The 25129-nt window shown below is 39.8% G+C and overlaps 2 protein-coding genes across 4 annotated transcripts in view; both read right to left on the reverse strand.

Moving 5' to 3' along the window:
- STAB1 (stabilin 1) overlaps positions 1 to 9591 on the reverse strand; it is a 62513-nt gene extending 52922 nt beyond the window's left edge. For 2 of the 3 annotated variants that reach the window (XM_017819894.1, XM_017819893.1), the window contains exons 1-2: positions 8852 to 9591; positions 1532 to 1667 (exon numbers count right to left, since the gene is read on the reverse strand). In XM_017819894.1, coding sequence (XP_017675383.1) covers positions 1532 to 1667; positions 8852 to 9057 — 342 coding nt within the window. In that variant the 5' untranslated portion in view covers positions 9058 to 9591. Of the gene's footprint in view, positions 1 to 1531; positions 1668 to 2748; positions 2837 to 8851 lie in introns of those variants that run through there. The other variant, XM_017819895.1, reaches the window with a different exon arrangement.
- Positions 9592 to 9663: 72 nt separating this feature from the next.
- The window catches only part of NISCH (nischarin), a 28921-nt gene continuing 13455 nt past the window's right edge, over positions 9664 to 25129 (reverse strand). The window contains 16 exon segments of the mRNA XM_017819904.1: positions 9664 to 10537; positions 10540 to 11067; positions 11538 to 11699; positions 12081 to 12209; positions 12791 to 12944; positions 14108 to 14282; positions 14698 to 16014; positions 16510 to 16565; positions 17405 to 17526; positions 20159 to 20267; positions 21096 to 21209; positions 21656 to 21784; positions 21987 to 22172; positions 22611 to 22679; positions 23202 to 23354; positions 23668 to 23763. Of these exon segments, the coding sequence (XP_017675393.1) occupies positions 10467 to 10537; positions 10540 to 11067; positions 11538 to 11699; positions 12081 to 12209; positions 12791 to 12944; positions 14108 to 14282; positions 14698 to 16014; positions 16510 to 16565; positions 17405 to 17526; positions 20159 to 20267; positions 21096 to 21209; positions 21656 to 21784; positions 21987 to 22172; positions 22611 to 22679; positions 23202 to 23354; positions 23668 to 23763 (3570 nt within the window). The 3' untranslated portion in view covers positions 9664 to 10466.

The following is a 25129-nucleotide window of genomic DNA, read 5'->3' on the forward strand; positions in this document are numbered from 1 at the left end:
ACTGTCATGTTTGAACCATCAAATCAGAGCCCTGAGGTAACATCACTGAAAAACAAGTAGCACAAAATCCCTCTTTTCTCTCTCGATGGCCCCTGCAGGCCCGTGGAGGCCTCTTGTGAAATCACAGCATTTCTGTTGCTATCCTAAACTATCAGAGAAGGCTCCAGTAGACCCTTACTCTTCCTTACCTTTCATTTTAGCTTTTCAAATGTTTCTTCTTTTTCACCAAAAATAGGGAACCTTTTGGAGAAAAAATCTAAAAGGGAGTTCTTTTTCCCAGATTAAATAAAATGCTCCAGAGGTGACTCAAAACATTTCACTTCTCTGTAAGTGGGTACTCACTGCCTGATAATGTAACTGTTTCATGCCAAGCCAGACAGCTCAGTGATTACAGAAATCAACACAGTGTCTCAAAGTAGAGAGACCTAAATTTCCACTTAGACCAGCTGAAGACGTGAGCTCGTGGCTCTGAACACAACTGTACTGGAACCCAGACCTCCAGGCAAACAAGATCCACCAGTAGAGACACTTCATGTTTGTGCTCAAGTCACCTTAATGATCCTACAAGCCTTCTCAGTAGTCACCCTTTCATGAAGGGTTCTATACAAAAGTTTCCAACCCAAGTTCTGACACTGAAGCATCTTTCCAGTGCTCTGGCTTTCTCTAAATTAAGTCTTTAAGACTCACAGGTCTGTCCACTCCCCACAAGGCCCCGTTTTGTCATTCAAGACAAGACAAGCCTTACACAGCTTGGATCTCCAGGAAATAATATTTCCAAATGTCACCCACAGCTTCTGACTTTGTAGGGCAGTTCACCCCTCCAACAGCAGGACACAAGAAGGGAGATGGCAGAAGACAATATGGGGTGAATTAGTGTGAATTCCAGCCTCCAGGAACTGGGCTGCCTCACCCCAGAGCAGAACAGACCCACAAAGGCATCACACATTCCTCTGGATGCTGCTGCTAAATGCAAGAACAGAGATGAAGGGATAGAAATAAAATCAACAAAACTGAAATAACATCCAGAATGGAAAGTATTCCACAATCCTTACTGGGGAGCTGTTGGGAAATATACTTGAAACAAAGGTATTTACCCTGTTGCAAAGCAATAAATTGCTGAGATGACTGTAAAAGTTTTCTTTAAATTAAGTTCAACTGGGAAACTTAGGGACCTCTCCTGATGGATACTAAGTTCCCATCCCACGTACTGAACTAGAGGAAGGCAAAGATGCTGAGTGTATTCCTTTGATATTGCTTCTTTTGAGTTCAATGCCAAACGCAGACACAAATTTAACCCGATCTAAAACTCAAGCAGCTCCCTTCAACTTTACTTTTAGTTCATCAGTTTGGTCTACACACATAGCAAAGAAGATACCTTACAGCCCTAAAGTTTTTATGGATGTTATTCTGCACCTAAGTAAATGTAAATGAAAAAAGGAGTTTTGGTGGGGGGGGATTATTTCCCAACACGCAACCGTCCAAATATGAAGAACCGTTCAATGAACATTTAAACAAAGACTCGCAGACTTACCTTCTGACTCTGGCAGTCCGCTGTGGGAGTGAGGCATGCTGCTAAGAAGAAAAACAGCAATCCAGGAGGATGCATTTTCATGCTTTTACAGGCAGGACCCCTTACACAAAAGGGGTGGTGATAGCAGCTGTAATTTCTGTAAGATAACACCGCCTACTAAGAATCAGATCCAAGACAAACCAGAGGTTAAAAGTAAACAGGGAGAGAGCATTTTTGCACTGTGCTTTTTGGCTGCAAAGCCTTCAGAAATGGATCTGCTATTTCTAGTGTTATATCTGAGTCAACACAACCTTTTTCTTTCTTTCTACTCTTTTTTTAAATGCACAAGCAGAACTCCTTAGTAAAAGGTTTACTCAAAACAGGAACATCTACGGATTTCCTCTTACATATCAGTTCAAAACAGAAGGAAGGAAATCCTTAGTTTTCAACTAATTGGAATGAAAAGAGGTTAACTGTGTGCTTAACAGAAGAAAAATCCAATAGGCAAACTTAAATACCATGAATTCATGAAGGGTAAGTTAATTTCCTTTTACCACTGGTGTTAACGTGTCCACAACATCTCAAAGAGAAGGTAGACCCGACCACTGCCTGTCCCAAAGTTTGCATGAGCAAAGCAACATGAGTGATGGGCTGCGCTGCAGAACAATAACGAAGCACATTGTATCCATCAATCAAGCACTTTGGGGAGGCTTTGATATTTATTTAAAATATTTGACTTTCTCAGCAAGAAAAGCATCACATTTTGCAGGTGCTATGGCAGCGATGGCAAAATATATCATCTCCCAAACACTCTGCTGACAGCTTGATGAATCCAAGGAGCTCTTCCATAGCACTCAGAATAGGAAAGTCCCAAAACAGGATTAAAAGAAATACATGCTAACCTGAGGTACAGTCTGTAATTTATATTCTCCTTTTGAACATTACAAAGGACCAGTAACTGCTTATTAACAGATTTTACACGGCCTTTGTCTCCCTACACTGCCAAGAGAGCCCACTATGCTGAGCAATCTAAAGATCGCTTCTGTTAGCAGCAAATCCTACTGAGCAATGAGGGACCTTCTCTTTTGAAGCCATTAATAGTACATGAAGATGCCTAAATGAAATCAGGACAGGGAGTTATTCTTGTGCTTACATAAAGAATGAGAACATTAATATTTTTTTGCCCCTGCGTGCACACAAAGACACACATGCTGACATGTAAGAACCGCTGTACTCACTAGTGCCGTCAGTTGTGCTTTCCTTCTTCCTTCATCCTACAGGGAGAGCCAGCATGATGAAGAGCCAGCCCTGTTATATATCCTGCACTAACAGGAAGCAGATAAGGCACACAACCATCCACTGCAACCCATGTGAGAAGTACCAGCCCACAGCTCCATACGACGGCTCAGCCCCTTGTCCTGCTACAGGATAACACAGCCCTGGGACTTTTGCTGCCCAGCTGATGCCACTGCCAAGGTCAGAGGGTGACACAGCTCTGGAAACCATCTGGTACCTGCAGATCTCTGAATTGAGGCACAGGCATCATAGCTCAGGCCAGTTCTGGTGGGATGGCAAAGTCACAAGTGGACAGTGGGGACACTCTTGTAGAGGGGATGATCAGCATGGAAGCTGTGCAGTGCTTTCTTTGCCTACAATCATGGCCCTGGACTGGCCAGGGAAACAGAGGGATGAGGCTGTTTTTCTGCTCCATGCTGCCTGCTGGGCACCCACAGCTAAAACAGGCAGCCTGGAAGGATGGTGATGCTTGTTGATGGTTTTTCCAAGAGCTGGCTGTGTGACACAGGGATTAAGTTGCCAGCATCCACACATAGCTGATAAGATTTTAAGGTGGAACTAGCTTACCCCGAGGCACTTGAAGATGCATTGGCTCCTTTAATGAATCTTCAAACAGTTTTCTAAATGGCTCAACACTGAAAATGGTATAGGGGGAAAAAGGACACACAAAGATTGATTCACTCCTGCTTATCATCACTATTATCAAAGCTTTTCACTGCTGCTTATCATCACTGTATCTGACCTACTACAAGGGAACTAGGAAGGGAAGGGAGAGAAAGGCTTGGTGAAATTCCTGTCTGAATTAAATAAATCAGATTCACAGCAACATCAAAAGGTTTGCAGCCAAATTCCTTATCTGACCTGACCTCAATTAAAGGCAAGCAATACAACAGCAATAGACAGGCTAAAAATGCAAACACTAAGTAGTGCCATTGTACAACAGCAGAGCATAAACTGAAAAATCAAAAGGTCATCTGTAATCAGAAGCTGCTTTCCTGATCAAGCAGCATAAATAGCATGTTTCAGCCACTGCATATGAGCTGCTGTGAGAGAATGGAAACTTTGCTCATCACTGCTGCTGGATCTGGAACATCAAAATCTGCAACAACTTTGGATCTTCATGATTCTGGAAATCAGTAAGATGGTGAAGCACCAACCACCTCCAAATTAATGGATGGCCAAGAGCCATTACTAATGCTCAGTGCACAGTGGAAAGATGCCAATGTGCTCACAGTGGCAGTTCAGTTGGTAGTGTCACTGAAGATGGAAACGCCAGAATAGAAATAGCACAGGGAGCAAAACTGAGCCAAACAAACACAAATTACTGCTCCATTTACACTGTTCCCACTCTTTTCTGATAGATGGATTCCTCCTAGGCAGATAAATGGATTTTCTCATGGATGACATCAATAAAAACTTTATGCCTTAGAGGCAAAATGCATTGGATCAATTGTTTGTATTCCACTGTTTTGTCCAACACCCTTCAAAACTGTCAATAAATAAAACCTCAGTTCCCTCACTCTTTTCTTTATGAGACCAGCTCACGCACACAGGCAACTGCACAAAGTACTTCAAATCCCCCAAGTCTCCCAAAGCAAGATCCTGAGACCTGTCAGAGAGTTCAACATCTGATTCTTTCTAAACCATCCAAAATGTACAGAGAAAATACCCAGTATTGTATTAAAAATAAAGCCACGGGACTTGCTATGTCACTAGCAATTAAAGGAATATGTTAGACAGGAAAACCTGGGGAAAAAAACCTTCATCAAAGGGAAAATTTATAGGCAAGACTTGTAAAGATCTGATGGCAGAGCCCACAAATGGCCTTGTGCAAGCAGGGTGAAAGGCTTTCATTCACGTCCTAGTCAATGTTTGATTGAAATAGGATTGTGCAAATCCAATTTTAAAACACACAGTAGGAGTTCTCAACTGTCTGCCAGTGTGTTTATCTGTGACGTTTAGCATGTGGGCTTTTATTTGTCTTGGAAAACACAGAGGTTGATTTATCAGTCAAGTGTCTCCTGCCCACATGGCAGAAGGTGGCTGGTTTAGCAGTGTAAGTCTCAGAAACATCATCTTTAAATTCTGGCCCTGACACTGACTGCTTCAACGAAACATTAATCATTTACTTTGTGGGCTGAGTCTCCTCAGTCACCAGCAGACTGTTGGCAAGCAGCAGGGCTCAGGATTTTTCTCTCTGTCTTTTTGCTTTATGTATTGATGAAAGGTTGGGCTCTAAAGTAACTTACCTAAGACCTAGCATTTTTTCTCTGAATTGACATTCAGAGTTGAGAAGCTCCTGGCAAAAATTACTCAACCTCCTTAATGGGAAGAAAAAACAAAGCAAAACAACAACAAAAAAGCCTGGATAAAGGCAAAGGATAAAACTACAAACCCTTCCAGCCTCCCTGCCTGTATCACATGCTGCATTTTAAAATGCTGGGTCACCAGCCCTGCTCTGTGAAGTCTGTGCAACCCTGGCCAGCTTGGGCAATTTCCTGCTATTGAAATACTTTGTTTAAGCAATCTTTACAGAAACTACAGAGCCAAGGCAAGTGATTTACCACCCAGCCCACCTTGCCACATGGCTTCTGTGGGAGCTGACCATTTGGTTACATCCAGGGAGAGAATGGGACTCTTGTTCCGCTCTTCTGGGAAAGAACATTAAGTCCCTTTCCTCTGAATTGTCACTGTGTAAGAAGGCTGTGAGTCTGAAGAGGTACTAGCAAAGGATTCAACAGGCCAAGCCAGAAGTTCTTGTGTGTAGGAAGAGGGCCAGCTGAACCACACTTATCCAATATACACCTCAGGGTCCTGCTGAAGAGATCTTTTTTTTTTTTTTTTTAACTCTTGGCAAGTTGGAAGGAAGAGGAATTTTAAAGTTTGCTGATAAAAGCAAAACCACTGGAAGGACTGCACAGCTAGTAGAAGTCTGTTTATCTTTCTCTCTCTCACACACACACACACACATGCAATGGTCCCATTCCAAGCAGACAGGTAGGGCTGTCTGAGCACAGTGTTGTCGAGTGATTCAGGAAGAAATCGTTGTGGTTGCTCACATCCTGTTAGTCCAAAACCTCAAAGGGCAGCAGTACCAGTGTCAGTACATAAATGCTGTAAGTCTGGCCTATTTCTTTCTCTTGACTCTCAGTTCCTTTACATGTTCCCCTGCAGTGAAAAGCAGCCACATATTCCCTTCTCTTGGTTTTAGTTTTGCACCTTTCCCATTTATTAAGCAGCGCTCGGTACTGGGAGAGTCAGACACTAAATTCCCCACAGACATTCACTATTACTTAGAAGTCTGGGCTGTTGAAACTCAGCCCCTCTCACAGCAGTATAGTGTTTTCCCATGGAAGTGCTGCTTAACCTTCACACACTGTTATCTATAGGGGATAGAAAGGGCCTGTATGTGCTGGACTAAAGCTATAGCCAACAGATTGCCAAGGGTTGCACTAAATGTCTGCCTGAGAACAGCAGGACAAAGGTGGGAGTTGGGATCCCTCTATCTCAGCGTTTTCAACGACTTTAAAGATTCTAGGAGTCATCCCCTCTCAGAGACCTTAAAGACTGAAGCACAAGGCCTTGGTGCCCAGCTTACCAGCTCCAGCTGTTCCTCTTCATGCACCTGTTCAGGTGGGTTTTTTGAGTGCTGGCCACAGTCTTTCTTTAGCTTCTTCTGGGTTTAAGGAATTTCATATCCTCCACTTTTTCCACATCAATTTTTAGCTTTCCAAGTTACTATATGCCCTTAATTATCAAGTAGACAGCAAGAAACAGAAGCCTGTAGTCTTCTCTGAGCCACAGCTTCATGCTTTTCCTTGTGTTGCTGCTTCTCTGCTTAAGGTTTGGTATGTTTGAAGACTAGCACCACAGAAGTAAGCTTTTTGATCAGAGACATCCAAGTAAGAAGCAGCAGCTTTTTGTGCTACTTCAGTTAAAAAACCCCTCCTTATCCAAGCTGACAAGAACAGGAAGTCAAGCCAGAGGGGCTGATGGAAATACATCACTGTGCAGTACATCTACAGCCAGGCTTACCAGAGAGTGCTGTAAAAGCAGCACAGGAATGGACACAGGACAGACAGGATGCAGGTCACTGTCATTTCTTCTTGCAAAGAAAAACAGTTTAGCTCAGGTCAGCACCTCATTTACTTTCCTTCCTAATGAGGTTCATGCGTGAGTTTTTCAACTGTAATACAAGGGAAGTTTTAAAACCTTTGGCCAGATCCTTGGCAGATGACACTGAACATAAATCATTGCCCAGGACTTCTAAGAGTGGCAAATATCTACATCAGCTGCAAAGTCAGGCTATGGAAGTCTGGGGTAGTTCAGGAGATACTTTCCTGACAAAGGTCTGCCCACCTGCCTGTGCATGTATCTGATTGTAACTTCACCTACTCAGATATTGCCTTAATGTTGAACAGGGGTTGAAAGCTGGATTGGAGTATAAAGGGATTACTAAAGAGAAAAATGCAAGGAGGGCTTTGTAGTGCTCTTGCAAAAGGAGAGGAAGAAAGCAAGGCTGTTCTGTGTAACCTCAGCTGCTTACAAAGCGACTTCATTCTGGTGATTTTCTGTAAAAACTGAGGCAAGTTCTGAGAAATCTTTATGAAATGAAACAATCAGCCATTTTATAAAGTTCAAGATGAATGATTGTGCATTTTCAAGAACATCTCACTCAAATCCCTATATTTAGATCAAAAGATTACATTAAAATTAGACAATAGAGACAACAGGCTGGTGCTGAGGAGTGACAGTGCATCAAATTTTTCAGTTTAACATTGCACTTAAATGAACAGAAATGTACACCCACAAAGCTCTAACTCCAGCAGGTTCTAACACAGAGCACCCCTCCTGTGGAGACAGGCTGAGAGGGTTTGGGTTGTTCAGCCCAGAGAAAAGGAGGCTCCAGGAAGACCTCATTGCAGCCTTTCAGTGTTTAAAGGAGGCTTTTTAAAGAGGGACTTTTAATGTGGGCAGGTAGGGATATGACAAAGGGGAATGCACTTAAACTAAAAAAAGAAGAGATTTAGATTAGATGTTGGACTCTGTGATCCTTGTGGGCCCCTTCCAACTTGGCATATTCTGTGATTCTGTAGCTCTGAGAGCACCAAGGGTAAGATACTTACTGGAAGAATCCAGACACACTGCAGGACATATTGAGCATTTCATTGATCTTAAAATGTGATTGGTGCTTAGCAAGATCTCAAAGGGGAATTGCTTGTGTTTCCTGGATTAATAATCTGATCCAAAGGGACAGATTCAATGCTTTAAACAGCTGTGGACTTAAAAGAATTTCAAGTTTAATCACAGTTGTGGTTTTTTTCTGCAATAAAATATGAAAAAGAGCCCTTGCCTGCTCAAACTATGTGATAAGCAGGGGATTATCATTGCTTACTCTCGTACAAGATTCTCTGATATCCACTAGTGTATTAAAATACATTTAAACAGTTGGTTTTTACAAAGACAGAACTCATTTCTGTCTCAGGCACAAGGCATCCCCCAGGACAGGCCTTACTTATGAGACAGAAGCGAGGCTGACTTACCCAGAAGCAATGACAAGAATAACCCCTACAGGAGAGGCAGAGATGTCTACTCGTGTTGGCTCAAATCCCAGGCAGTTTCTAAGGACTCATTACAGATTCCCTTTGCATTCACTTAAAACCATAAGCCTCACAGTAAATGACCTGTTCATCTGGGAAGTTCTCAATTGCTTTTGCAAATCAGACTATTCAAGCTGCCACAGGCCCCTCCTTAAGTGTTACTATGGAGAATTATAGATAAGTGATTAACAGAATTGCTTCAGAAAAAACTAGTGAAGATCTAAGCTTTCTTTTAATTATATTATCCCTAGGATTTTTAATTTAGGAATTAAGCTTAAATGAACATAAGTAACTGAGATTTCAGGGAATAGAAAAGCTCTGAAGTACAGGAAAATTCAGTTTTCCCCAAGCAGTATCTACTTTAACTGTCCAATCAGTCTGAGCTTAAGGGGTTAGGTTTCCTCTGCTAAACTGAGCAGAGCTGCACTCAAGTAATGCTCCTCACCTTTTTTCTTGCTTAGGGAACTCCACAGAATCCTGCAATACAATCTGATTTTGGTTGCCTCTGTCTTTGTCATCCTTGCACTGACTGCAACATTCCTGGCTTCTGGAGTCCAAAAAGCACAGCCAAGCTCTGCTTTCTATGCAGCAGCACAGAAAAATACTCCGTGAAACCACCAAATTCCCAACTAACCACTGTGGACTTGCCATTCTTGGAGAAAGCTCCTAACTTGTTTGGACCAGGCCCTGAGCAATCCGTTAGAAGTTTGCCCTGTTTTAAGGTTGGCTGTTGGACCTCCAGGTCTCTTCCAATCCAAATTTCTCTCTGTGGTTTTTAAGGGGCATCAGTTTTAAGCAGCATCAGCTGGCACAAAAGTATCCAAACTGTTCTTCCCTTCTTAATATCACTGGATACAGAACATTCTTTTTCAAAGTCTCAATATTTGTCTTCAAAATAGTGAGTATGGATTTTAGTGTCGTGGGGGAGGCTAAACTTTGTTGGGCACAGTAACACTCAAATAAAAGATGACAGCTTGGAAGGCAAATCCCTGGTACCTAATGGAGAAGCAAAAATACTTGAAATAAATCCTCCTTAAATTGTGTTTAGAAGCTGCAGATCCTCAGTTTCCAGGACTCAGATGTATTTCTGGACTAATATAATCTTGCAATAGTAGAAAAAACTATTTTCTTCTTTCATCTTGCTGCATATTCCATACTTTATAATGCACTCTAGGAACATAATATGTGCTGCTGAACTGCCATATGGTATCCTGCAAACACAAGATATAAACTTGAATAAAGACAAGGTCAAGAGAAAACTGTCAAATTACACTTTATTTGTATTGACAAGATAGGCAAAAAGAAAGACTTTGTGTTCAGAGATACAAATTCATTATTTGCTGACAAAATGCTCATATACCTATGTTGGGTATTTCCAATTTGCAGATGATACTGAGGGGATCTTTACCAGGGAATTCTTTTATCCTAGGGTAAGGAAAAAGAATGCCTACGAAAATAATTTCATAAGAAAATTTTTTACCTGTTTGTGGCTCAAATTTCACTGCTAAGTTGAAGATTGGCAGCAAATAATTACATTTGGCCTCAAAGAAAAACGTATGTAAAACTGTAAGATCATTAAATAATAAGCATTAGCAGCATACCCAAAATACTTCTTGTACAAAGAACATTGCACTTGAACGTACACAAGCATTTACCCTTATTTACACATTAGAATTTGTATAGAACAGCAAGACTGATATATACAGAAGAACAGTGGAAACCTTAACAGCCCCAGACGACAGTATTATCTAGTGTTGACTCCTTAATTTTTCCATACAGTTTCCCAGGATGTCTCATGATTTTTTTTTTTCACTATATACTATTGCATAAAAAGTAGACTGTACAAGAAGTTCAGTCCCCAGTTAACACTTCAGAATATTTCTGTGTACTGCACTATGTATGTTCACTGCACTAGGGAGCAAGGGAGTCCAGGTCAGCTCCTCATGGAAACAAAGAACTTGACAGGTGTTGTTTACCTAAACACTGTGCTTTACCTTATAATACACACTGAAATCACCTGGCTGGGCAATATCTACCCTGTGAGTTCCAAAGGCAGTTCCCTACCACACAGGATCTCCCACTGCCTTGCAAGCAAGGAAATTAATTTCTCCCTGCTTTCTGCACTTGGGATAAAAACGTACCACTGGATCTCTCTGTTCTTGCTGCCTTCTTGTTTAGTATTTCCACTTGGGACACTACCAGCTTCTCCAAAGTGATCCAGTGTTAAATTCTGCATCAGATCCTGATCCTGAACATCATCAAACACAAATGTAAGGGCCTGTGGATATGTCTGATAACCCATGAGTACTCTGTCTAAATCCCGGATTCGTCGTCCATCTGCAAGCTGATACTTATCTCTCTTTGGTGGTTCCTTAGCAAAGTCAGGTAGTGGGTAACTGATATAATCTTCATCAAAGAGGAACAAATCAGAGCTGGTCAGTATAAGTGTTTTAGGTTGAAGTGAACTAGTGTTTTGAGCAGATCCTTCACCGTGATTTACTTGGAATGCCAACACATACAGAAGGATGTTGAGGGATGGAAGATTAGTCAAACCATCCATCTTCTCTGCCACTAGAAAAGCAAGGTCCCCAATTTCCTCTTCATTTGGATAAATAAATTTTACTCTGCTAGAGTGAATCAGTTCGTAATTCTCCATTTTTCCTGCAAGAAACATACATTATTACATTTTAGTATTATATAATACTTCCTTATGTATGAGGATAAGCAATAACCTTTGACAGAGGAATTCAAGTTTTGTATCTATTCATATGTGCTTTTGCTCATATAAAATATTTGAATAATTATATTTGGATTGCAAATCTCTACTGGAGTCTTTTTTGCATTGTCAACATACTTTTCTGCAAATTTCTAACCACGCAATTAGTTCAGGTGATGGCAGAAGTTAAAGGAAACACAGCTGGATTCTCAAATCAAAGATTATCCACCTCCATACCAAGTGACCTCCTCTGCCTCCTTCCCACTCCCCGGTTCTGAACTCACTGAAAGCATTATCACATCACTGAATACAGAGTCCCTGCTTTCAAGTTTTTCCACTTTTAATCACTAGAGTTTAGATGAAGCCTTAAGTCTGATGCCCAAATAACTCATGACATGTAGGAAGGACCACTCACCTGTGTTTTTACTCCCAAATTCAGAGTAGAAGTCTTTGTCTACTGGCTCAGGTGAAGGTGTGCGTGCAAGCAAAGACAGAACTGCCATAAGCTGCTGGATGAAGGTGTGAGTGTTGTAGCTGTCCCTTGTCAGGCAGGTGACAATGTGATCTGCAGAATGGCCTGAGGAGAACACAGAATACAATCCACTCACAAATCCATACGTGGCATTATCATTTCTTGAATCAACAGGCAGCTGTCATCAGAAATGATTTCTTGCAAGGATTATTTCTCCTGAAAACATGTTTCATTATTCAGAAATCTTTGAAACCCTTGGAAACAACAATAGAATCCTTACAAAGCCCTTAAAAATACATAATATAATTACTCTTCATTTAAAATACGATGTACACTTATGGTTCAAGTACAGCTCTAGGGAATTCAAGAAAAAGAAGCAACAAAATCATACACTCTTCCATCTCACTAATAAAGACAGGAATCCATCTAACAGAAGACTAAAACAAAGCAGGACTGGAAAAACTTAAAAGCACAAGATTTACTCACCAGTAATGCGGAAGTATTGGTCAAATAGGCCAACATTTACTGACTGCAGGTCATTAAGTTTTAGCACAAAGCAGCAAGAGAGGTGGAAAGAACTGTTTTCACAATCTGAGTTCTCTTTGTTCCAAAAATCTGTTTTAAAAGTATACATATAATGAAAATGTAAAAAAAAAATTATTCTGCCCATAAACTTAATTTTTATCTTAAAATCCTATACTTATCTCACATTTGAAGAAAGAAATTAAGAAGAAAGTGGGTACAGTGGCTAATCATTTCTCAAGCAATAAATACACCTGAATCTCCTTGTTAGCAGCATTTCTTGAAGCAGCTGTCACATACCAGAGTTAAATCAGCAGATGCATTGACAAACCACTTGAATTGAATGCACACCCTGAAGGTCACTACTGCCCACTTACCATTTTGGTTATTAAAGGGCCTTTAGCTGCCTAGGTGATGGTAGGGACTGTGAAATGACAGCAAAACACGGATACAGTGGCAGCTGGAAAGGTCTGTCTGAGAAGCAGACGTGACTCAAGGCCCTGGTTTTTGAACATAAGTCTTATGCAAATACTTTACATACAGTAAATTTTGCCACTGTACCCCTCAACTAGGAGGTCCCAAGTAAGATTACTGACCAAAACTGGTACTTCAGTTGAAGACAAAAACACAGACAGGGATTAAATTTGTAACCTTATTAAAAACAACTCTTTTACCTGACTGGTGCTCATCAGCATGAACAAAAGAATCATCCAACAGAAAGTAAATAGCTTTTGTTGAGAGAAGCACACAAGCCATCACTTCCACATTGGGAGTCTTGTAAAACAGAACTGAAGACCACATAAGATGTCTCAACTCTTCATTTTCCACCTAGGATGTAAATTTTATTTCATAAATCACTTTTGCACTTTGATATTTCAGATAATTTCATCATCTTAGAGGCAACTTTAGACTACAAGAGAAACAACTTCAAAATCTGAAGCATCTGAACATGCAAAGAGCAGAATTTCACCTTAAAGCTGCTAAATGAGGCCACAATAGCAGCCACTGAAAATATCTTGTGTTTAAATAAGAAAATTATTTTTCTGTTGTGGGCTAATTATTCTTTTTTTTTTTTCTGACCAAAACTAGAAAAACCAAAAACATCTCATGTATAAAAAAGACTTTTTAAAACAGACACTGACAACAAAACTTTAATCAACAGAGGAGCAGTGGCCTCCCAAGCCTCAAAAAGTCTACTGGGATGCTACTGAGGGGTTGGATTTAAAGATCCTCAAGAGAGGACAGAAGCACAGGTGCTGTTCCAACCAGACACCTTCCCAGCTTCTATCTTGATGAGCTTACTGTGAACCCTCAAATGTCACCTGCTTTCTTTATCAGCTCCTCCTGATGTAAAAAGAGAAGCACAACTTGTAACTGTGCTTACTTAAACTTTGGAAGGGAGATAAGGGAATAAAAAATGTCTCTATTTCTCAAGCTTTTCAACTCATGTATGTACTCAGACCTCAATGATTTATCACTCAAAAAGCCACATCATAAATTTAAAGTAAGATTTGTACTTTTAAATTTGATGGTCACGCAGACTATAAATACGTTTTTCAGAAATTAGGTTTATCTGTCCTTGTTTCTGGAGTACCTACAGCCATGAACATGTACTGCAGTCACGCACCATATTACAGAAACAAGTCAGAATATTTATGTTTCACTCCTCATAGTTTCATTCCTTTTCCCACTCTAAAGAAAAAAAGAGGAACATTCTTGGAGCAATCATGTCTTCAAGACATACACCAATGTACTCTCCTGTTCTGCATCACAGATCCTGAGGGCAAAATATGCCTGGCAGGATCCCAAACACTGTGGCAGGGAACCCAAAAGGGAGTAACACAAACAGATTTTTGATCAAAACACTCCCAGGTTTCGCAGAGCTCAACGCTCGTGGCTAAGTTTGATCAGGGAAGTTCTTTTCTAAAATACTGTGCAGCACAGATAGTTCACAAGGCATCTTTTTATACACCTGGGCAAAGGCACAATACCTCTGCAATGTTGCCATGGAAAAACTCAACTAGGGCACTTCCTTTCAGCCCAGCCACATACTGCAGAGACACAGAGACATGGAGGTGAACAGGGATCTGGTTATCTTCTGTTATCTTCTGCACAAGAAACTCAGATGGATATAAAGATGACAGTGTCAGATGAGGCTTGCAAAAACTAGAAGAGATCCAGAAAACACATACAAAATGTAAGGAACTACAGAGCTTTTCCGCAGGAGAATTAATATTTATATTTTGTTCAAAAATTAAAGCCAGGCAACTTCCATTTTTAACAGCTTAAATTATTTATCTTGAGCATAGCTGTCAACCTGCCACGACCTCAGCCTGCAGGCACGTGGAATAGGAAGTTTCCTTCCATAAGAAATTACATTTTATGGTGCAAAACCAAAACAGAAATAAAAAAAGGCAGACAGGTACAGTGTAGAATAGCCATCCACACATACTTCAGACTAGCAGAATGCAGAAGCATTTAATCAGTACTACAGTCCAAACCCAATCACAGTGACAGCTGCAAACACACTGGTTAAGCCAAACCAAGCACTGTGCAAGAGCCATTTTACAGGAATTATTACCTTGCTGACTGACTGTGCCTGTTTGCCTCCACAACGTGATTTCTTACAGCATCAGATTTGCTCGAAGCTTTGAAAATAATAATAGTCTTAACATCCTGCAGGAGTGTCCTTAAAAGACTGTAGATTCTTAGGAAGTGGAATTTCTCATGAGGTAGAACAAACACTGCTGTAACAAATCTGTATCCAACGAGCAACTCCAGCACGTGTCCATCCAAAAATGAACCCTTCTGCTGGATGGAACCATGAGCTGGATGCAACACTAGTGATGCTAATGGAATTCTGTTCAGCTTAAATACACTTCCCAATTCTTCTGTGCCTACCCATTTACCTGGCAGTAAACTGAAATCCACCTTTACTATGTACAAATGCTGGGGTGTTAGAAATATCCAACATGGATGGATCACACAGGGACCCTGCTCAGAGGATTTATACACTGAAGAATAAAGTGCAGAACACAAAACATTTTTTGACCATTCTTTGCTATTGCCAGCTGACTCTGGTTGATGCAAGATTTCCTGAACATTGGTTTTATTCCCACCAACAAGGTATGTTGGGAAACAACCTTTTATTTCAACATCTTCTGCTGAAATGCAATTCAATTCCATAAGCTGACAGAGGAATTCTTGGAGGTTTGCTTTTCCACAGTACAATGTGGAGCTTGGTAACACTGATGTGTAGTGTTGAGAGCAACAAGCGTGTAAACACGAATAAAAGTCTTGAAGATTCTGGGAGTCTGAAACAACAAACAAGCAGTTGTCACTGGTTTTCAGCTTCAGAGCTAAACAGATTTCTGGCAGGAGAAAGCCAAATTCTGTTAGATCAGTGTATGGCAAACACAGCATTAATTTCAAGGCAGAAGGGATGTGCTGGCAGTTTCCTCTCAATTCCTGGTGAGGAATCTCAAACACAGCTAGCATATCATCGGTCAGAACCAAACAGGAAGCAAACTGCCTGAGTCCTTTATGAATGTGGATAGAAAAACTCCAGAGAATTTTGACTATGTCAACACACTCCACTGCTGTGCTGTCCGATGACTGAGGATCTGAAGCAGTGCTGAACTCAAAAGTCTGATCTCCTTCGTGAAGTCCCATTTCAAAATACCCATCTTCCTTGTCTGTGGTAGCGGAATTACCTGGAGAGCTTCCTTTATTCTCTGTGAGGGAGGGGGGAGATTTCTGCACAGTCTGCACTATGGAGGCAGAAAGGTGCTGGATAAAGTCCTGGTTTGTGGCAGTGTAGGACATACAGTTAAAAGGCAGGATGACGGTGTCACAGGGGTCAGGCACCGCACAGGGTTCTTCCTCTGAATGCTCCAAGCTTCAAAAGAGAGAAGAAGCCTCAGTAAGTACAAACTTGAGCTTAAAAACAGCCATGGTTGCTACAATTCATGGTGCTGTTTCTCAGGTCTTTGAGGTTTACTCTTGCTAACACAGTTAAATCAGTGTAATTTTGTAAAACATCTCTTTGTACTGCACACAGTCATTGATTTTAAAAGCTGGTAGTGCATAATTCCACAGAAAGTAAAAACTAAAATGGTTAAGTCATCTTCCCTTTCCCACTCCCAGTAAGCACATCCTTATTATAGCTAAAGGACTATGCAGTACAGCTATTGCTGGTTTTGAAACTGCCAACTGCATTCCAGGGTTCAAAGATTAAGAATACCATAAAACTGATTTTGATTCCAAAATCCAGAGGCAGAATACAATGAAAGAGACTGTTTTGCCTTAAAGGCTGGGTTTAAGAAAACAGCACCCACTGTTATTACACAAAAGCTAACAAGGATTTAAACTAGAACTTATTTATCTAGCTTACCACATCTGATGACCACTTCCATACTCTTTGCATGAATCCAATAGAGAGGCAGGTGCCTAAGGAAAAGAAAATAATATCACAAAGCTGTCAATTACTCGGACTTCAGCACACATGAAAAGCAAAGTTAATGCTGGCTCACACTTTCTAAAGCTGGCCAGCTTGCTGCAAAATCCTGTGGTACTGGCCAGCTGAACAGCCATCCTTTCAGGATCCAGAAACACTGTTTGCTTTAGGTTGGGCATTCAATTAAGGCAGAAAAAGAATGAACTTTGCTACTGACTTGAGAACAAATTCAATCTGTGACTCACAGACGTTTCAGCACACTACAAATTTTTACTGATTTAGGGTAAAATGAGGCAAAAAGGTAAAGGAACTTGACAAAGATCAACTAAACTGGTAGCACAGGAGAAGATATCCTCAAGTCTTGCTGTCTCATTCCCTGAAAGAGTGCTTCCAATACAACAAATGAAATTACAAAACAGAAGTTATCAAACAGGAGGAGATTGGAGAAGACAAATTAAGGCCATTGTCTAATGACAGGGAGAAGGTTCTTCCACTCTACCAGTAAGAGAATCATCTTCCAAAAACTGGTATTGTAATAAGATGACAGAATTCTTATACTCAGTATATAAATGGCCATTAAATGATGTGATACCAATTCTGGGTAAACATCTCAAAGCCATGACATGTGGCAACAGTCCTCTGCAACTCTGGTAAACTTGAATTATGCTTTTAATTTATAAGCTGAACTAAAACTCCTTGACTCAAATTTGGGGCTGTCTCCTTTTCCATTAGCTCTGACAATAAAAAAACCCCTTTGCTATGGATTACTACAATAACCTAAGTTTAACACAAAAAATAAGTTTGCAAAAGCTGTTAAAAATACCATAATTACCTGATTTTTACAACTGGAGTCTGGTATTTCCAAGCATCTCTGGGGAATTGTATGGTCTGTAGGAGTCAAACAACTGGATTGCAAAAAACTGCTGGCTAGGACTGTTTCTTCACAAATTATTTCTAGAACAAATATAAAGAGCTCTTTAAATCACTGACGTAAAACCAAAATGAACATCTAATAGTATCGTGCCAAACAAGTGGAATTAAATTTGTATAGTCAAGATCTAATCATAAATCATTAAAACTAAAGAATAACTTCACACAATAGCCAGGGCAAAAAAGCAGGCAGAATTTTAGTTTACTTATAGAAGTAACTTCAGGTGCACTGAGAGTTGCATTAAAAGATTGCTAAAGCTCATTTTTCAAGCTAACAATCAATTTAAATCTCAACATCTGGTTTAAGAAATCTTCACATGATTCAGTCTTAACAGAATTAGTCTGTTGCCAGGCTGGCAAAAACACAGCAGAGCCCTCTTTGTGAACTTTGTACATGCTCTCAAATTTCCGTAGCTTCAAGAGAACAAGTATAATATCTGTGTACAACCTTCACACTCAGATCCTCTGGTCCCTCAAATGCCACTTGAGATATTATCTCACCTTATTTGGAACCTTTTTCAAGGATTCAAAGCTGAATTACCACTAAAAACTAATCCTGAGTGCATATAAGCCAACATCCTCAGGGACATTTGACTTTTTGCCTGTTTGACATTCACAGCATTGCCCTGACACAACAGAGCAAATCAATTTTCAGTATTGCCACTGAGCCTGCCAGCTCTGGGATTTAAATATGCAAAGAAACAGCAAAGTTACAGTGTGGATATGGTGTCTGGCTGGAGCATAAAAACTCCTGCATGTATCTTTCTGGCTGGATGGTAAAGTTCAGCAGATCACATCAAACCATCTCATGGTCAGAGGAAACACAAGAGGTATTTATTATTTGAACAAAATACTGTGTTAGCAAGAAGGAAACGCAAATTGACAGGAAAAAGAGAACATGACAAGCATTATTTTTGGTTTTCTGTTTCCTATAAATATTTAATCTTTTTCCATAAGCCATTTGCCAGTGACATTGAATATGAATAATATGTTACGGAAACAGATGGTGTCTAGAAAATGCAGAGAAAACAATTCATAGAAACAGCACATCAGGAAATTAATTCCATTATTCATGATTTAACAGTGAAACTACTTGCCTAGCACATCTCTATTTTTTAAAATAGATTTCTCAAAATCAGTATTTTGAAAACAACCCTTGATAGTAGATACATAGCAAATAATCCATTTTTATTGTTAAAACTGAGAAATAGCTTGCCACAGTCTCTGTTTTCCCACTATTTATAAAAGCCTTTCCAAAAATTCTACTGAAGAAAGCTTATGGGAAAGGACTACAGTAAATAAGCCTTAGGTCTTATGCAGTCTCTCTATAAAACTCATAAGTTCTTCAGAAAGTTCTGTATTTTCTTTTCTCCAAAGACTCATTTGATCCTAAACATTTATTGTAATAGAAAAAGACAATTGATGAATAACTTAAGCAGTTCCAGTGGTTGCTGACATGCATTTTTACAGCAGGTCCTGTGTAAAACTACAGGTTGTTACACAGTTAAAGGATTGAGACAGTGTCAAATGTTTAATACTTTAAAGCAAGCATTGACTTCGTTTTGGAAAAACTGGCATTTTATCTGCAGATCAAAAGTGATCTAAAAAGACTACAAAAGGAAAGTACATGAATAGCAACCAGCTCTGCATCGAGGTTTCAGTCCCTTAAATCAAATGCTGTCAGAGCAATTCCATTTTTCTAGAGCGAACTAAGAAAGCTCTACTGATTCTGCAGAAGTCACAGCAATGGATCTTTTTCAGTGATCAAGCTTTTCAGGGATGTTTCTCTCCCTCATCCACCAATCCACTGATTTACTGGTAAGAGGAAGCTGTGCCACGCCGAATAATTGAGAATAAAATGCCTGCTCTTTTAAACGGCTACAAAGTCTTCTCTCACTGTGCATATCCTACTGCACGTTAGCTTTTCAATCAGACAAAAGCCAAACCCAAGAAGTATCCATCTCTTATCAGTTACAAATGAACATTCACATTAAGTCAGTCTTACAGCCTCCTGCAAAAAAGGAAAGTTAAGCCATTCTTCTAAATTCTGAATGCAACTACTCTTCTGAGTTCCTAATGCAACAGGCATGTTTATTTGAAACGCACAGTAAAAATACTTTCAGGTAAGGTCAGCAGGTACTGTAGAGCACAGCTGATGTGCTAAAATCACCACCTCAGCCAGAACATGAATCCCACAACTGTCTTTTACTCATCTCCTTTTTCTACCTTCCTTCTGGTGTGACAGAAACGCAGCTCTTCCAAAAAGCAATAACGGAGGACGTACTGCGTGAGCTCACATTTTGCAGACCAAGAAGCAATTTTAAAATATGTCTGTGTATGCCACAGTTTTACATTATGGCATGTATCTAAAACCAGAAAAGATATCTAGTTTCCTGCAGGTGAGTTCTCTGGGATGACACAAAAGAAGCCCTGTATCCAAAATTCCACTCCAGTTAATTAACACTACAGGGAACGACAGGTCAGTTCTGCTCAGTCACATACACACAACTTTCACTTTCAAAGCCAACACTACCAGGTCTTTCTGCTGGTCTTGATAAGCCCTATATCCATGCACATAATATTCATGTATATCAATGCAGCTTAGAAAAGCAGAACCAAGAGGCTCAGCCCAGCAGCACGATACATACATGATTACCTTGGCTGGAGCTGACAGGACGAGGCAGAGAGGGAGAGGAAGGACGAACAGTAAGAGAAGAACAGTTTGATTTGGAGCTGGCAGCAGTGAGCCTGGAGTCCTCACTGATCTAATAAAGAAAGTATGCAGCAATTAAAGAAAAAACCTCAACACACAGGACACATCAGATCCTGAACTAAAATAAGTCTACCCAAGCTTTCTCAGTTTTAGTAAAAAGAAAATTAGTGCCAGCTTTTTTTTATTTTTGGGGTGGGGTTGGTCAACTCCTCTAAGTTTCAATTTCCACACTAAGTGGAATTCCACTAAGAATTCATTTAGAAAAAAGTCATTCTGATCACTGACTAGTCACTGCATTGACAGAACTGGCGGTTTCACAAGCCAAAAGGACAAAAACAGGATTTCCACACTGTAGGGATAGAACCTGTTCTGTCCATAAATTTATTACCAAAACAGGACCAACCAACTACACAGCACACAGCCACACACCAGAGAAGGCAAGGAGAATTCAGATTTCTGATTCTCTCCCACTGCTAAATACCCACAAGAAGGAAGTTTGGGAAAGTCATTTCAGTACTCTACAACACAAGCAGTAAAATCACAGCTCTGTCATACTTGTATGAGATATAAAATATGGCTGTTAAGGTCAAATGCAAATTCATTGTGTACATGATTAAGTCATTTTATCTTTTCCTCCCACTTCCTCTCTCCCAAGCCAGCATAAAAAGGAAGTTCAGATAACTACCAAAACTGCATTGAAAACTAAATAGGAAAAATAGACAATCTTAAAAGTTCATAACACAATAAAGCACAAAAAGCATGAAAACTTCAATGCTAAGGAAAGTTTAGTGAATTCTGCTTACATCTAATTTATGCAAGTATTTTTTTAAGCTTCTTTTGTATACAGCACATTCCATTTCTCTCACAGCACCAAACTCACCTTTTTATCAGAATTGCTCAGTTTGTATTTCACCTCCTTTGCTTTTTGTATAGCTTTCAGAACTTCCACTGTGTCTAGTTCCTTTTCTGTGGTAACAATGTTATCCAAACAAACCTAAAAAACAGTTAAAACATCTCAAAGTATTGAAAACAAGGCACCTCATTCCACTTACTAATGGAATAATTAAAAATTACCTTTGCTTACTGCAAACTATGTGCATCTTTGTAACCATTACACAAAAACAATTACCGCATTAGACCTTGCTCCAACATGATGAATCTAATGCAAACTCAGGAATGTTTGGTAAGCTTAATATCCTTCTAGCACAGCTGTATTTCAATATTAACACACTGTTACCTGATGAAGGCAGGCTAAACTTTCATTTAGATCCAGGAGCACAGCTGAATAATATTAATATGGTTTAATTCTCTAAAGATCTTCTCCAACACACGCTAAAAACTTACCAGTCTTTTAGAACATTTGCACTACTTTCCTCACTAGGCTATAAAAAAGACTTTTCCAAACTGTAGTTTTTAAGGCAGAGCAGCACCCTGGCTCACCTCTGAGGCCCTGTCTCCAAACTGAGCAAGTACTTTGGTCCGGTAATCAGGGATGATGCTCAAAGGATTGCTGGATAACATCACCTTCTCTAAGCACGGGAGGTTTCCAATATTCTTCACTTCATCAATCTGAAAGTATGGGAATAAAAGAGTGAATACAGACTGGTCAAAGGAAAATGAGCACGCTGACTGAGCATTACTTGCACAGATCACATCCACACAATGACCAGCAAAAACTGCTACAGCCACTTCTATTTATTTGCAGTTTCACCCACAGCAAGAAATGGCTTGTGATCTAACACACAATTCCATACTGAAAGGCAACAGTTACCTGTTCTATTTTGTTGTTGCTTAGATCCAAGTTGACTAATGAGTACAGTTTGTTAAGACCACACAGCCTTTCCAGCTGATTTCCTGCTAAATTCAGAGTTTTGATGTTTCCCAGTTTTGTGTGAACACCTTCCAGAGATGTAAGTTTGTTGTAGGATAAGTCCAGGTGAACAAGGTTGTACAGATGCTACAACAGCACAGAAAGTCCATGTCACATGCCAGTTAAAATTGAACAATTGCAAAGATGCTGTATTATGGCTTGCTCATCTTTTTGTGCAAGTGTTCTCACACTAGACACTACATAGCATGAAAAACACACCATGAAACTGTACATTACACAGGTTCAAGCTTGTAGAAAGGAAACTTCCTCAGCTGCATTTTTACCAACCTGGCAGTAAATTAAATTAAGAACTAAATGTTGTATGTCAATATTGGCAAAGCAATTAAAATATCCAGAGCATGTAAGAAATGCACCATTAGAAAAGTACTTGATGTTATGAAGAATAAGCAGTTTGGGCTTAAACTGTTCTCCATGAACAATAAAATTCTGAAGCATGAAAATCTGTGTTCTAAGGTCTCTGGCAGTTGGGGGGTGTGTGGAAATATCACTTTCAAAAGCATTTACCTGTAAATTTTCTACCAGAGACACCCCATTGTGACTCAAATCCAGGAACTCAATCTTTGGGATTAATTTCTAGAAGAGAAAAAATACATGTGTTAAATGCACTTCAGCCTATATATCAGGCCATACTTCCTTCACTATCTGCTGACCAACAAGCAAAGGAAAGGTATTATCTAATATAGTCTCTCTTCTCAGCTTTTGGCATTTAAAAAGCATTCTGTATGACCTAGTGCAACAAAGAGTTAAATCTTGTTTTTAAGAAAACCAGGTTACTCTGAGGGGCACGGTTAAGTTTTAACTTGAATGAATAAAATTCTAAGTGGCCTATAGCTTTTAATAGTAAAAGCATGTTTCAAAAAGTCAGTATGTGGAAATGTTGCTTACAGAGCACAAAATGACAAACTTTTCTCCTTTAGCAAAGGAAATATCAAAGTTCTTCTAGAACGAATCTCCTCAGCTTTAAGCTAACCAAGATAAAGTGCAACTGAAAATCTTGCAGAAAAAAAGATAAAGAGAGCAAATGCAAAATTCCTGCTGTCTATAATGTGCCACAGATCAGTCATACTCTTTCCACAAAGAAAAATTATTTCTTACCACTGAATCATCAATTTCAGAGATGCTATTGTGACTCATATCCAAAGTTGTTAAAGTTCTCCACGTTGGGATAATAGCTGTCACTGGACAACTTGAAGTTGCATCCTCTGGCTCCCAATGATCAAACTCAGAGGCCTCAGGCACCAGGATTTCCTGTTTAAGACAAGCACACCAATACAAGGCTCACATCTTCAGTGAAAGCTCATGGTTTTGGAAACAATCCCAACAACCTTACGTAAGTAAGCATCAAAAATGTCCCCGTGAAGGGACACATTCAAACACCTCCTTCACTTAAATCTGAGGTTCTGTAAGGTTAGCAAACCCTTACAGTTCCATGGTTTTAAGAACAGGACCTGCAAGAGGCAGTAAAGAAAACTACATGGACTCCAAATGGATATTTCCACATTGTGCATGTTGGCTTTTCATGTGTTTTGGACACTCACCAGAAGTAGGAACTCACTCTTACCTTCATTGATGTTGCTGAAAATCGAATACTCAGTGTGGCCAGAGCATGTTTGGATGAAGTCAGCCCTTTGATAAGCTTTCCCCCACAATGACTGATCTATTGAAAAAAAAAAAAATCACATTACAAAATCAGAAAAGCTGGAACAGACAAACAAGACATGAAAGAGGCAGTTAAAAGCTTCAACAGCCAATTCCCCAGCAATTTGGAAAGTAGTCACAGCACTCCCTTAAAATCTCCTGAGATTATCAGGTCAGAAATACATTTGGCAAAGCTAAAGCAAGAAATTAGAGACATAACTATAGAAAACTTAAATTCAAACATATATTTGAACAAAGCTTCTCCATTGACTTTCTACCTGTTCCACATATTCTTCAAGGTGAAACTACCCAGGCAGTTTAATGGGTCACAGCATTTTACTGTTACCAAAAAAAAAGAGATATCTCAAGCTATGGCTCTGCCTGCAGCCATATCTGGGTGTCGTATGTCCTTTTTATCATAAAAAAAAAACCCACTTAAGGAGCGAGGACACTAACCTAAGGATTTAACACACTAGTGAGCTAATTACACAGACTAAATTTAAGATTACAAACTTTTTTTCTGTAGCTCATTTTGAAGCAGTGTTACTGAAAAGCTGCTACAGCCTCTGTCCAGCAGACAGGTCCTTCCCTGCCCTCAGTCACACACCTTGTGCAACCATGAGAGCTGGCACATTTGCTCATGTGCCAGGGAAACCACACTGAACTCACAGAGCTCCTGCCATTCCTGGCAAAGTTCTTTCAGGATTATCACCATTCATTTTTGGACAGAGTTTACTATAGGATGAAAATGTCAGTCTAGTGCCAGTCAATCCAAAGCTTTTCATGGATGTACAATTTCAAAAGTCTTCAAGATCTAAGCCCTTTTTTCCCCACATTCATGCTCACAGGAAAGGGGAAATACCCTCTCTGCCTTGTTAGACTCTCCCACTCTACAGTCCATTGTAGTTTCTTTTCCACATTAAAATGTCAATTATCATTGACTTCAGAAATCCACTTAAGTTCTTAACCAACTCAGTCTCCTGAGTTGGAAGAATTCACAAAAGAATTCACATACTAGAAAAGGTGCAGCATCCACCAAAAGTGGACAGAATATAGACTGCATGACAAATTCTCTCTCTGGAAAGACATGAAGTGCTTGAAGTATTTCTTAAATTACTCATTGAACAACTACTAGAAACCCTGATATTCACACTGAAAGCAGAGCAATGAAAAGGTCCTGCAAATTGTCAAGCAAGCAGCACTACACCCAAAAGTGCACTTTCACAGGCAAAGTTAATGTTAGGACATTTTCACAAATGAAAAGTATATTTTCCAAATGAAAAGTACCTTATAATAAACCTTGTAATATAACTTTGTTATAACCCATTGGTTAAATCTTCAAGGTAATGGAAAGCCAATTGGGTTTAGGTTTTGTGTATATACTG

The sequence above is a fragment of the Lepidothrix coronata genome, unplaced genomic scaffold (assembly GCF_001604755.1).
Source record: "Lepidothrix coronata isolate B3197 unplaced genomic scaffold, Lepidothrix_coronata-1.0 Scaffold78, whole genome shotgun sequence".
Classification (NCBI taxonomy): Eukaryota; Metazoa; Chordata; class Aves; order Passeriformes; family Pipridae; genus Lepidothrix; species Lepidothrix coronata.